This window comes from Pseudoliparis swirei, chromosome 12 (assembly GCF_029220125.1).
Source record: "Pseudoliparis swirei isolate HS2019 ecotype Mariana Trench chromosome 12, NWPU_hadal_v1, whole genome shotgun sequence".
Lineage (NCBI taxonomy): Eukaryota > Metazoa > Chordata > Actinopteri > Perciformes > Liparidae > Pseudoliparis > Pseudoliparis swirei.
In genome coordinates, this window is record NC_079399.1 from 7,649,859 (window position 1) to 7,663,503 (window position 13,645).

At 43.8% G+C, this 13,645-nt stretch overlaps 2 protein-coding genes across 3 annotated transcripts; both read left to right on the plus strand.

Moving 5' to 3' along the window:
• Nucleotides 1-304: 304 nt before the first annotated feature.
• lca5 (lebercilin LCA5) lies at nt 305-7,088 on the plus strand. The gene is made up of 10 exons (XM_056428713.1): nt 305-976; nt 1,075-1,150; nt 2,315-2,751; nt 3,047-3,288; nt 3,488-3,793; nt 4,222-4,359; nt 4,481-4,580; nt 4,732-4,868; nt 4,975-5,164; nt 5,238-7,088. The coding sequence occupies exons 2-10, from the start codon at nt 1,146-1,148 to the stop codon at nt 6,119-6,121; spliced, it is 2,439 nt and encodes an 812-aa protein (XP_056284688.1). The 5' UTR covers nt 305-976; nt 1,075-1,145; the 3' UTR covers nt 6,122-7,088.
• Nucleotides 7,089-8,868: 1,780 nt separating this feature from the next.
• fam167ab (family with sequence similarity 167 member Ab) lies at nt 8,869-13,645 on the plus strand. Of its 2 annotated transcripts, none has more exons than XM_056428192.1 (4): nt 8,869-8,957; nt 11,722-11,781; nt 11,896-12,250; nt 12,970-13,645. In XM_056428192.1, the coding sequence occupies exons 3-4, from the start codon at nt 11,906-11,908 to the stop codon at nt 13,231-13,233; spliced, it is 609 nt and encodes a 202-aa protein (XP_056284167.1). In that variant the 5' UTR covers nt 8,869-8,957; nt 11,722-11,781; nt 11,896-11,905; the 3' UTR covers nt 13,234-13,645. The 2 variants fall into 2 exon arrangements, with proteins under 2 accessions (XP_056284167.1, XP_056284165.1); XM_056428190.1 differs by having other exon boundaries at nt 11,722-11,776.

A 13,645-nucleotide genomic window follows, 5' to 3' on the forward strand; every position in this document is an offset into this window, starting at 1 on the left:
CACCAGCACTTAGAATATGCACTGCACAGCATGAAGCAATATTAACAGCAGCTGTGAATACGATTTTGTGACAGACATGTTGTATATATCCTAAAAAGGTAAATAATGCATTTCACAACAAGAGTAAGAAACCATACCATATATATATATAATATATATAATATGTGTTGGTAGAGCTGGTATCCCAACGTTCACGCCACATCGTGCTCTACAGCGCCTCCCTGGCCGTACAGCGGTACTACATGGCGTGCTGTGGTTGCCATGGGAACGTAGGACTGGAGCAGACCTAGAAGCGTGCCGTGGACCCAAAAACAAAACAACGTATTTGAACGCTTCTGACTATATCAGGACTAGCTACTCCTTCCTGCTATTTCACTGTGGATAATAACAGGGTTTTAAAAAAGATAGGCATGACTGTTTCCAAAAGAAGGCGAACGTCTACGCCGTATTTTATCAAACATTAGCTAAGTTAGCTTAACTTCATGCTAGCTTGCTAGTAGTTTAGCCGCTAAGTCGCGAACATTAGCCGAACGAGTTAATTGCGACGTAAACGTAAACCAGACAAAGTCAGGAGGACTTAAACTGCTGAACGCGCGCTACGGACATGCTGTTGCCAGCAGACGCCGAGCAGTAACGTAAAAAACACATGCCACCTGTTGAAGGTAGCTAGTTTTAGTTCGCTGTGCTCGCATAATACGCTCCACAACCACCTATGGGCTATCTTTAACTGACGCAAGTGCGCTGACACGCTGTTTGAAACCTCATACACTCCTCTTTTATTCATCTCTATTTGATCGTGTTGCATATGATTATAGTCTGAGCCCACGGAGATGTGTGGCATGGCCTCTGATAAGGGATAACTCACTGTAGCTTTTAAGTGGCAGAGGCACGACAATGCAACTGTCAACAGCAGACGGCCGATTTTAATCCAATCTGTCCGTGTCGCGGAGAGGTGGGGGGAGCTCGTATCGCCATAGTGAGTATGGAATAACACGCTTCCGTTTGTATACTTGTTTTCAGTCGAGAGCTTGTGACCCGACTGAGGTTTGATGTTCTCGTTTATCTGGTTATCAGGAGACGACAGCGCGATAAAGCAGAAGATGTGAATGATGATGTCAACAGAGATGATGGGGGTGATGTAGCCTATGCGGTGAGTCTACAGATACTCTGACGTTGATACTGTGTGTGTGTGTGTGTATGTATTTCTTTATTTATGTATATGTTGTCCTCCAAAACATTTGACAAAAATGCCATTGGAATTGTGAAGACATCATTACTGTATGTGTGTATGTATTTGTTCTAATGTTTCGAGAGAAGAAGAAAAATATCTCATGAGAGACGTTTATTCAAGTTAAATACAAGTCTGTAGTCTGTTTATTTAACAAAGCGATCAACTGAAACACTGTTTTAAAAAATAGGTCTACATTTAGGCGAAGGGCCTTTGTGTCCTGCTTCACCGAACAAGTACGCTCTTTTTTCTATTCATGGTGCTGCTGCTGTGTGTCGTGTTGTTGCTATAGATACCTGCCCATCAAGTGAGTTTGGGCTAATGACTGCATGACTTTTAAATCCAATTTACACAAATATTAAATACTGCTATTAGTCTTGGATTCTATATTTATTCACTCCTGAAAGCCGTTTAATCTCTTTCAACACTCTGAAGGTGCTGGATTTTTTACTTTGGTTAATGTTTGAAATAGGGCAAATATGTTGAAATGTTTGACATAGGATTTGCGTAATGTGGGGGAAAAAACAAATACTTATTCTTTCGACTGGCAGCATAACAGACCAACATTATAATAGATTGAAATACAGTCACAAAATAATCTTAAAATAAATCACTACATCTACATTAAGCAGAATCTTCTATTCTTTTTCTGTGTTCTTTGACCATATGTGTGCACATGCATCTTATTGCAGTCAAAAATAATATACAGTCTGTTTAATAAGTCACCAGGGCAGATGGGGGCAGGCTACTCATTTGTTTGTAGTAGCAGAAGTGTGGACTAGTGATATCATTCAGCCCCATGGAACATTCCATCTCATGTGTATTGTTGCTTAGTGACCAATACACACAATACAGAAAACCTTAGAGAAACCAGATGGCCCAGAAAATGTTCACTTGTGTTGCACAGTACAAATGTTGAGATCAGTTTACCAGGGGACGTTGAATGTTGTTTTGTGATATCAGGTAAGCTACACCATGTACAAGTAAACTTTTGTTATTGTTAAATCATATCGCCAACATTTTTGTTTATGTTATTCAAAGTTTGATACGTTTCTCTCCGACTTTTTGTCTTTAAATTTGACGCAGCATTTCTCCTCAAAGTGCCAACATGGAATCTGAAAACGTAACTGATCCGTATGAAGACAACCGGCATGTTGATCAAAGTCGCCAGTCACTCCGGAGTACGAAGAACGATTCCCAAACGTCACCCTTCCAAAAACATGAAAAGATCTTCCGGGACAAGATCCAGGGCGAGGGGGAAAAAGATGTCTGTGTTGAGAGTAGATCGAAAACCAGAACCTGGCGTTCAGATCCAGATCGGGACCAGGTATCGGATGAAGAGGGACGGAGAAGTACCGGGTCGTTGTACTCGGAGGACTATGAGAATGGGTCTCATTCGGGCCGGTCGAGCTCACCATACTCCCACTCCCGGACTCCATCCCTTACCCGAGGTGTCAGGGATGGAGTCCCTCAGAGAGGGGTAAGGGCAAAGAGGATTTCCAACAGCCCCTTCTACAAGGCAGGTAAATAAAGCTATGAAATAATCCAATATGAACAGAAGACTGAATGAAACTTAACCCTCGCATGTTATTTACTGTCCAGGTGATGGCAGTCTAAGGCAGATTTTGTACATGAAGTTTCATAGTTCTTAACAACACACACCTAGTTTGATTTAGATGTTTGTCTTCAGCCTCGACCGTTTACTTATTCACTCCTACTATTTCACTTGTCCATGTGTCTCATTACTGGCCTGTAAAAGTTTTAATTGTCATTACCTGTAAATCATTTCGACATCTTGTGGGTTTCTCTCCCGTGCAGGAGGTGTGGGCCGGCGGGGCGTGTCACGTCCACAGCGTCCAGGTGGCCAGCCCCTGACCCAGCAGCATCGCAGGGGGGTGCGCTCACAAAGCAAGGAGTCCACGCCGCCTAAAGACATGGACCTGGTGACCAAGAGGATGCTTTCGGCCCGCCTGCTAAAGATCAACGAATTGCGTAACTCACTTGTTGAGCTGCAACAGCGCACTGATGAGCTGCAGAAGGAAAATCGAGTTCTCAGACAGGTATATTACATTCGGGTTGGATATACGAGGCCTAAGAAAGGAATGACATCTTAATTGAACTTCAGATTTTCGTGGCAGATACCACAATAACATTTGAGCAGGAAAACCAATAACATAAACTTTTCCCTTTTTAAAAATAATTCTTCACCAGTATCTTTAACCTCCTAAAAAAAAAAAAAATCTTTTGCATGCAATGCAGCTTCAGGTGCGTCAAGAGAAAGCCCTGCATCGCTACGACGATACGGAAAGCGAGATCTCCCAGCTCCTGCTGCGCCACACCAACGAGACCCAGGTGCTGCGCGAGCGGCTCAGGCGCACGCAGGAGCGGGAGCGGGCGGCCGAGCGCCGGATGAAGGGCGGCGAGGAGCAGCTGCAGAGGAGCCAGGCGACCGCCGCGCGGCTGAAGAAGCTGGTCGACCAGCGAGATCTAGGAGCCAGAGACGAGCTGAGCCGCAGGCTGGATGACGAGAAGACACGGGCCCAGGAGGCGGCACACAGGATTAAGGTTCATTTATTTCTGGTTTAATTTGTGTACTTCATTGGTCAAGCTCCGCCTCATGCAAATGTTAGATTATTCTAGAATTTGTTTTTGTGACTTTTCTTATTTGCATTTGTACAGAAATGTGAGATCCCCGAAATTAAAAAATTAAAATTCCATGGAAATTGCTGAACTATATCAGATGTTAATCTTGGTTTTGTCTGTAAATAAATTATGTATTTTACATTTATTTTTGTTTTTGTACATAATATTGGTTTATGGTTTACAAAGTTATACTCTAGCTAGATAAACAATCACTTGCAGACATTACATAAAACTCCAATATATTACACCAAACTGTGTACCGTTTGGGCTTTTCATCTCAAGATTAGTTTGGTTCCTTTTCATCGTGCGGTAGCTGTAAAGTGTATCTGTTCTCCTGTGTGTGTTTGAAGGAGCTGGAGCGCAGCGTGGAGCTGAGCAGCAGCAGTTACCAGCGGCAGCTGGCTGCGGAGAGGAAGAAGACTCTCGGTGCCCAGGAAGAGATCCGGACTCTGCAGGAGGAGCTGGAACGACTGACCAATAAGCTCAAGGTCCATGTTTTAAAAAATTATACCAAATGAACCAAACTATCTTTCTTTCTGATTGTGTGTATACACAATCGTTCACGATTATATACGAAATGTTCACTTCGTTATCTCCTTTTCTCATCAGGAGAAGGAGAGAGAACTAGACGCTAAGAACATTTATGCCAATCGCATGACGAAACCTGAGAAACTGAGAAAAGATGTCGACAGTGGCGGAAAGCGGAAAGGTATAAAGCCTGAGTATTGGTTTGGGTGGACAGAATCTTAAAAAAGGTTCTATGAATCTAGCGCCCTGTACCAAAGTAACATGGTTTGAAATTAGTGGAGCGAAAATTAAGTTTCATATATGATCTGCTTCCCCCCCCTCCACCCACATAGTCCCCAGCAGGAGCAGTTCCAAGGCCGTTCAGACCAAAGACAGAGCGTCTAGTCTGGATTTCCCGACACCTCCCCCTGCCACCTCCGATGCCAATGAATGCGGTGAACAGGCCCCTGATGAATACCTATCACTCAAGGTAGAGTCACTTCCCCTCACCCCTCACCTCCGCACTCCTTCCCCTGTCACTGGTAGTTGTCCGTCATTCCCCTCTTATGTCCCTCCCTATCAATTTGCATCGGCAGGAGTTTGACAGAGTGGACCGACGGGCAGAGACAGAAGACCGACACCAAAAGTTGGAACAGCAGAAGATGAGAGACCGAAGAAAAGAGGGGGAGAAGGAGATGGTGAAGACAGAGCAGGAGAATGAGGAGAAGCGGGAAGTCCACCGGGAGCTCAATGTGCTTGAGGAGAAGGCAAAGACACCGAGAGATGGTAAGATAATTAAACTGTGTGTGTGTGTGTGTCCAGTCTGTGACGCAGGAATGGATTTGTTTCATGTCCACAGGTTCGGAGAAGAAAAAAGAGCAAGACGACGGTAAGAGGACGACAGAAAGTTCCCAGTCAAACCAGAAGGAAGACCACAACAGGAAGCACAGCCATGTCCAGGAAGAGGTGGAGAGGTGGAACCACGGGGCTCTGGCCAATCAGCAAGCAGCAGAGGAAGCGCATCGCAAAAAACAACAGCTGCTGGCGAAGATGCGTGAGATCGACCGCCAGGAACACGGAGCCCAGGACGTCGCGTTTGAGCCGAGTCCTTCTGAGTTCCACCAGGCTCCCAGAAACCAGCCCTCTCCTCGTCTTCCGGAGCAGAGGAACCAAAACTCTCACATTTTTCACCTCGCAGAATCGGCGGAGTCGGCCGGTCTGCGCTCCGGTAGCGACGACGCCGGAAGGAGAAGATCGGGCTTCGGGAAGAGAGCGCCTCGGACCCAAATACCCACGGAGGACATGGCATTCGGAAGCTACGCGCCCTCTTTCGGACATCCGGCCTCTCGCGGTTCCTCCGGCTTCCCTCCACCTCCGCCCAAAGAGGACAGGGAGTCTGCACTGGAGGCCATCGGTGTTTTTAGTCTTCGAGGGGTGGAGACGGAGAGAGAGAAGGAGACGGACAGAGGGGCGGGCAAGGAGAAGAAGTCCAGCCTCATGCAGCAGCTATTTGGTGCCCTGGCAACACCTGCGGGTGACGGTGTGAGCGCCTCCAATAACACGGAGGTCCTCAACAGTCCTCCGACTACCAATGGGGCGCATCCAAGAAGAGAAGGACTGTTTAACTCGGGGCCTTCTACTCCTCCATCGTCCTCCCTGAACACCCTACACGTCACGGACAGCAGGCCCGCAATCCGCGCCATCGCCTCCTTCGATGATGACATAGAGGAACTTACTTTATGAATTTAATTTAGATTTGGAGGTCGTCCGTCTGCTCGCTGGCCATCACTGATGTTTTGTCGGTCACAAAATAAGAGAGATTGAGTGATGAACGTCGTCTGTAAATTCAAGTCTGAACACAGTTTAACACTCAATAAAAATGTATTCTATGCCAAGCATAGAAGTACATTTAAGTTTCTAAAATACCAAATGAGTGATAAGTCATTTCACTCAAGTGAATGTTCATCGTGTTTCATGTAGTGATCTTCAAGCATTCAGACGCATGTGTTGCTGAAATTGCTGGTATCAGGTGTTTGACCCTGTGTGATATCGTAATGCTAGTTGTTGTACTTGTAACTATGGTAACGATGGCTTTTAATGATTTTCACCTGTTTGCACGGTCTTCTCAGTTTGTGTATCTGTATTTTTTCTCGAAGCGTAATCACTGCAGCTCGAATAATAGATAATAACACAACCCATAACAGAATACAGTCACAATGACAAAGACTTTGGCTGAAAATCGCCTTTCTTTGTGTTTCACATTTTAGCGCTTTGCCATACTTTAATAATAGTTTGGGGTTGCTGTTATTTTTTATTGGTCTGGGAATCCTCACGATTCCCTGTGTTTTTATTTGGAGAAATGTGAGTAATTTTTGAGTTATATTAGAGTCCATGCTATAAGAATTAACCACTGAGCAATATGACAATCACGTTCAGACAGCTTCCTCAATGTCTGACAACTATATGAAATGCTATTTATACAATTTATTGAAAATGACAATTTCCTGCAGGTTTTTAACTACCAATGTTATATTGATACTGATAAAATGACCCATTCAAAGGAAAATGCCACTGACCTCGGAGCATTTTTTATTTCCTATAATCTAAAGATTGATCATTTATATATGCTCAATGGCAGTTTGTGTCGTGTCAATTCAACCAATTGCATATTATGTTTTAAGAGAGAGACAAATAAATTATATTATATTTACTTGACTTGAAGATATTGTTAAACTATCAATATAGATACAGTTCAGGGACCCTGCACTGATATTGCGTAATGGCAGCGCTACACTCCTGCAAGCAATCAGCACTAACACAAATCACCTGTTTCTGTATAGAAGAAATTATCATTTATTTATGTTAATTACAACTTACAACTAATAATGTGGTGCATTCACTGCATCGGTAAGCTGTTAAATATATAGTCAATAGAAATGAATAATATATGTAGATTTTGACCATCTTATATATTTTTTTAGTGCTGTGAAAAATAACGCGTTAACTCAGTTAATTTAATTACAGGTTTAACTAGTTATTTTTTTTAACGCATTTAACGCATGCGCAGAATGAGCTTCCAATCCGTCTGTTGTTGGTCGTCGGGACGAAAAAAAAGTCACTTGCAAAATGAGCTTCCAATACACCACTTCAATCTGAACTCTGTCCGCTCTCATGCAGACGGTCTGTTCATCGGTAATGATCCTTCCGCAGGTTCACCTACGGAAACCTTGTTACGACTTTTACTTCCTGTAGATCAGGGTCTCAACACGTCGATCGCGACCTGCCAGTCGATCGCGGCGTAGTGTCGGTAGATCGCATGACATTAAAAGATTGGCCCGCCCCTGACATGTTCTCTATAGCACGTCTTTGTTCTTTTATTAAACTAAACGTCTGTTGTTGATCGTATCTCCACAGCAGCATGTCATTTCTGTCTCTTCGCGTTGCGTTAACACTTATCGATCTCCGTCTCGCGCGCCACAGAGTTCCGTGCGCGCGCATCGGGACCGAGCAAAAAAAAGTCACTTGTCAATCTGTCCACCTTTAGATTGTATCATGGTGGAGTTAATGGTTGACAAACAAGAGAAAAATGCTCTGTTTAACCCTCCTGTTACCTTTACATTTACGAACATATTTTACCCTCGGGTCAATTTGACCCCAGCAATTAAAACCTCCAGAAAATTATTAGAATTAATATTGCTTCCCAAGTTTAAGTGTGAGGTACTTTATGTTTGTTTGTTGACTACCTAAATAGCCCTTTAAATAAATAAAAAAGTTGATATTTCTGATATGTTTGACACAGTGAAAAACAGCCTGGGGTCAAATTGACCCCAAAGAACACCAACATTAAACATTGAATGGGGTCAAATTGACCCGAAAGGTAACAGGAGGGTTAAACATTCTGTTTAGGATGAAGATCTATTAATGTTCCATATGGAAGAAAACTGCTAAATAACTGCTGAGTTGCAGCACCATTGTATAGAAGAATGTATAAATGTATATATCCGTCTTTTGTCATAAATCTCTATGTTCTCACAAAATATACCGAGAATATCGGTAATATGTGATTAATCATGATTAATCCACAAAAACCTGTGATTAATCCGATTAAAAATTGTAATCGTTTCACAGCCCTAATATTTTTTTATGAATGAAACATGTGACGGAGCAAAACCTTGATGTTAATCGGTCTGTTTTTCTTTTGTGTCGACATATTTCCACATTTTTTACTTATTTCATCGTTATAACAATTGTATTTGTCGTCGTATTTTATTGAATTAAAATACATTTTAAAAACTTGCATCCCAGTCGTCAGCCTGTGGCGCACTTGCTGTCTTCATGCGGCGGGACGGGAGGTCGGATCGGGAATCCGGGGACGTCTCCTAGCAACCGGGACCTGACGCAAGCCGCCCGCCCCCGAGAGAGAGAGAGAGAGAGAGAGAGAGGAGGGGGGGGGGGGGTCTTCACTGATGTCGCTGCTGAAGCTGCACGAGCCGCACGCAGTTTGAATCAGAGTGGTTCAGAGGACGTCGGTGGTCTCGCGCCCTGCAGCACGAAGTCAGGGAGGCGGAAGGAGGTGAAGGTGAGTGTCCATGTGCAGAGAATGTGGACGAGTATGTTACTTTGTATGATACTGTAGCCGTAGCATGGTGTAATCTGATTACATGATGCTCTAGGCTATATATCCTGAAGAAAACAATAACAACTTGCCACATGTTGCTCTTTACAGGAAGAAAAATAAAATAAACTGCATGATGAACAAAATGAGAAAAATATGTCAGGTTGAACACAATTTTATATTCCGACAATAGAATTATCAAGTGAATGTTTAAGTCAGAACTAAAGAATGCATATATGCATATATATATATATATGCATATATATATATATATATTGTTTTCTCTCCTTAATACATTATATTTATATATATATATAACATTTTTAAAGGAGAAAAATGACATTCCATAACGCTATGCACGGTTTCAGTTTGCATTACAGTAATAAGACCTGTTAAACTTTGTGATTTATGGCAGAAGGAATCATGTTTGATGGTAATGTTAAATATTTACAGAACACAGTATCCATGAGTATTTTAAGAAAGTTTCTTAACCTCTCAAAATGTTCTTTTTTTCCTTCTAAATGTCGACAACCAGAGAAGAAGACATGTGAATAGCGATAGCCAGCATGAGTTTTCCTCTTTATTTGTGATTGGGTTAAGTTGCTAATGTGGCACATTTATTAAGTTTATGTTGCCACAACTGAATCCAATATGCCTCAGTGTGGGCACAGGCTATTCCCCCCTTTGAGTCATTAATTCTGCTGATGCTCACGTTCTCATGTATACTTTACTGTATATGAGCAGAGTTTGAAAGTGAACACTTTATAATTAAGGAGATATATAACTTAAGCCTGAATATTATCCTGTGCCGTCATGTTTCGTTGAGTAGACACAGCGCCATGATAGAAGAGCTCCTTAAGTTCATCAGCCTGACCAGGTTTTGGCTTCTCATAATAACACCACAAGATGACATTCCATTGGTGCGGTAACGCTGCAACTGGATGTTGCTGAGCCATCACATTCTGCTGCCCCGAAACCAGAGGAACATATGGGTAATGCTGCGGGATTTGGTCGAGACATTTGGATCATGGCGAGAAATTATTTGTTCGTGTTCTTATTTGCCAGAGTCTGCGTGTATATTTTGGCCTCTTTTAAATAGATATTTTTCGACTGGACTATTCAAAAGGGCCTCTTAAATGATCAAGCAGCCAATGAGAGGCTGGTCTGAGTGGTTTTCTGTTGTGATTATACCCTTTATGTCTTAATAATTGTGATCACAGCTCAATGTATCAGCTGATATGCTGACACACTCTTTCCCCCCTCGTTGTAAACCTCTTGGCTCTGCACTTTCTTTTCACAATTTAAATGAATTCCTTGTAGCTATACAGAGTCCTACCACACTCCTATGCACGTGGCACGGCTTTATTACCCTTGGTCTCCTGTAACGGCGCGGCCTCCGGAGAAGATCCATTCATGCGTTCCCCAGTCAGAGGTTCTATTTAACCTTGCAACACATACGCCTATCATTAGATACAAGGGCAATGACTTCACTGCTGGTCTGCTGTGCCCATTGTGGAATAAGTGAGCACTCACCACTTATTGAGTGCTTGGAGACTGTAAGGAGGCCACTGTGCAGAAAGGCTGCTTCACGCTGCCACTGTTAGGAGTGTGTGTGTGAGTTATGAGTGTGTGTGTGTGAGTTATGAGTGTGTGTTTGCTGTATCCTTGAGATGATTTTGTTTGTAACTTAATTTCCCGAGTTTGTCTTTGATGGAGGCCTCCAGAATCACTCCAGTGTTTCTAAACTGGTCAGATTTTAAAAAAAACATACTGAGATACTTTAATGCCATATTGTTGTGTTGTAGCTATCGATTTAATTGCGTATAGAATGATAGAAATCCAGGTTCCTTCAAAAAAGTTCTATTACGTCATCATTTTGTTTGCGCTGCTCGCTGCGTGGCTTTATGGATAGTGTCAGTCTGGAGGTCAGTCCACCACTTTAGTCCAGGGAATAATATGTTAACAACTATTGGATGGATTGCCGTCAAATATCGAAATTATGTTCGATACAAAAGTGTGATATTTAGGTTTCTGGTTACGTAACTGAAAAAATAAATGTTTGGTTTATGAACAGATATCTGCAGAGCTAGATGTTTCCGCTGTACTTTATTGTCAGTGTTAAATAGTCAACGTTCGCATGCAAACAAGGTGGTTAGCAAATGAAGGCGGTAACCATGATTAGCAGTTTTCTCGTTAGCATGTAGTCAAAAGCGCCACTGTGCCTAAATCCAGCCTCGCCTCTAACTGACTGTTCAATGACGTTTAATGCCGCCTGAGAGACACAATGCAAATTGTTGAAATTTGTTAATGTCCAAAAACTTTTTAAAACATGTATTTGTTGTCTACGTTTATAGCTGTCAATAAAAAAAGAGCAAGACAGCCGTACTGCCAGCTGTCTGTCGCAGGTAGTTTCAGGCACCAAGCCCTGAGGAGGTGGTGATTCATTCACAGTGGTCGTGTCGTTGCCATGAAAACAAGTTGTTCCTGTTAAAGACAAATCTGCTCCCGCTGTGTGCCGAGAACGATTCGATATGTGAGAAGCGCTCGCTCGAAAGCACTTTTTTTAGAACGTGTAGAGAACGCGCGCGCACTTTCATCGCGCTCGACCAGTCGCACCACGGGGCCCGTCAGTCGAGGCGCAGTCTCGCGTGTCAAATGTCGGATGTGGTTCGTGGTATCGTCTGCAAATGTTTCACATGCATGCCTCTCCCCCCCCCCCCCCCTGCAGATCTGAAGATGCTCTGCCTCGGAAGCACCAAAGGAGGAACGAGGAAAGGTTAAATGTTGAGTACGTCGACGGTAGAAGCAGGAAGGTCAAAAACCTACAACAACGAAAGACGCCGCCGATGAAGAACAGATATCTTCATCTATTTTTCTTTTGACCCATTTTTTTTTTATTCAGGAGATTAAGGATGGACTCTCCCTCAGCTCTTCCGATTATTTTGGCCGAGGCCAGCGGGGCGGAGGCAGAATGTGGGGAAGACGCGGTTTTGGCCACAGAAGACCATCTCGAGAACTTGAAGGCGTTGACGGAGAAACTCAAACTGGAAACCAGGAGGCCTTCGTACTTGGAGTGGAAAGCCCGGATCGAGGCGGAAAGCTTCAGAGAATCCAGAAGTGGAAAAGGCCCGATCCAAGTGGAGCCAGAGGGGAAAGTCATCGGGAAGTCTGACGGGATTCAGTGCAAGTTGCCTTCAGGTGTTCTGAAAGGATTTGAGAACATCGATGAAGCTCTCAGTTGGCTGAGGAGAGAACTGGTGAGACATCGGATTGTTTATAACGTACAAATGTATCCTCTATCTTTGAAATATGGAGCTATAAGTTTGGAATCTTTGGTATTTGATGCCAGTTTATGGCCCTATTTAAAAAATCTTGTTTAGGCACATAACTTAATACAGTGGGGATAAATACACACCTTTATTGCCTTTTTAAAAATTTTTAAAAGCGTTATAATGTTGCAGTTAGAGGTCCAGAATAGGAAATACCTTCCTGCCACGGAGCTAGTTAGAATTCAAGGTCCACTCATTGGGCAGAAGAATTCCTGGCGAGTGTAATAATTTCCACAATCACGGAGCGGCAGTCGGAGGCCGGATCCGACTCGCACCGCATGTGGCCGCGAACGTTTCCCGCAGTGGGTCCGCAGAGACGATTGAGATCTTTGCGGAGATGGTTGCACAAAGAATAGAGGATACGAGAGCTTATGAAGATAAACTTTGTTTGTTGGTGTCCCGCTGTGAGCTTTTATTTTTTAGTCCGTGTGACGCAATGAGGGCCGAATGCAATGCGTAGCTTGATTAGCGTAGCTTAGCATAAAGCCCGAAAGCAGGGGGTTGACCCACGCTAATCGACAAACACGCCCCAGATCTTGTGTTTGGAGGTTTTAAATGTAATTTTCACTCGACTAAAACATTATATTTTTAAACAATTCCACTCGATGAACCAATGAATGAATCGCCCCCCCCCTTCTCTCCATCAGACCGACATGCGCCTGCAGGACCAGCAGCTGGCGATGCAGCTCATGCGGCTCCGCAGCGACATCCACGAGCTGAAGATCGAGCAGACGTGCCACCTGCACCGGCGGATGCTCAACGAAGCCACCTTCGGCCTGGAGGAGCGCGACGAGCTGTCGGGCCTGCTGTGCGAATGCCCGGTCACCCCGGGCCTCGGCCTCTCGGCCCCGCTGCGGCTCATCGGCGTCACCAAGATGAACATTAACTCTCGGCGTTTCTCGCTCTGCTAGTGGACGTAGTTACGAGCTGCGGTGAAATCCTCCCGACCGCAACGTCGCGAGGGCGACGCTAGACGTAATGTCTGTTTTTGTAGTCCCTGTAATCAAAAAGAGAGATTTAGGTAATGTATATTATTTCGAGAGAGGTAGGTACGTATATAGTGTGTGTTTCCCTCTAGACTACACGGCTCTGGCAGCTCTTTGCAGAAACCTCTGTCTGAAAACCACAGCAGATTTGAGACCTTTAGGCCATCGGGACTTGAAACTACAGGCAAGCAATCCCATAATGCACCAGTTGGTGACCTCACGATGGTTCCCAGTAATTTGCTGAAGTCTGTTCCTGAAAAGTAAAGATGTATTTAGCTCCCGGCTGGAGCCCCGCCCTTTTTTTGTTTGTCTGAAATTAAAAAAACATGGTCCAGTT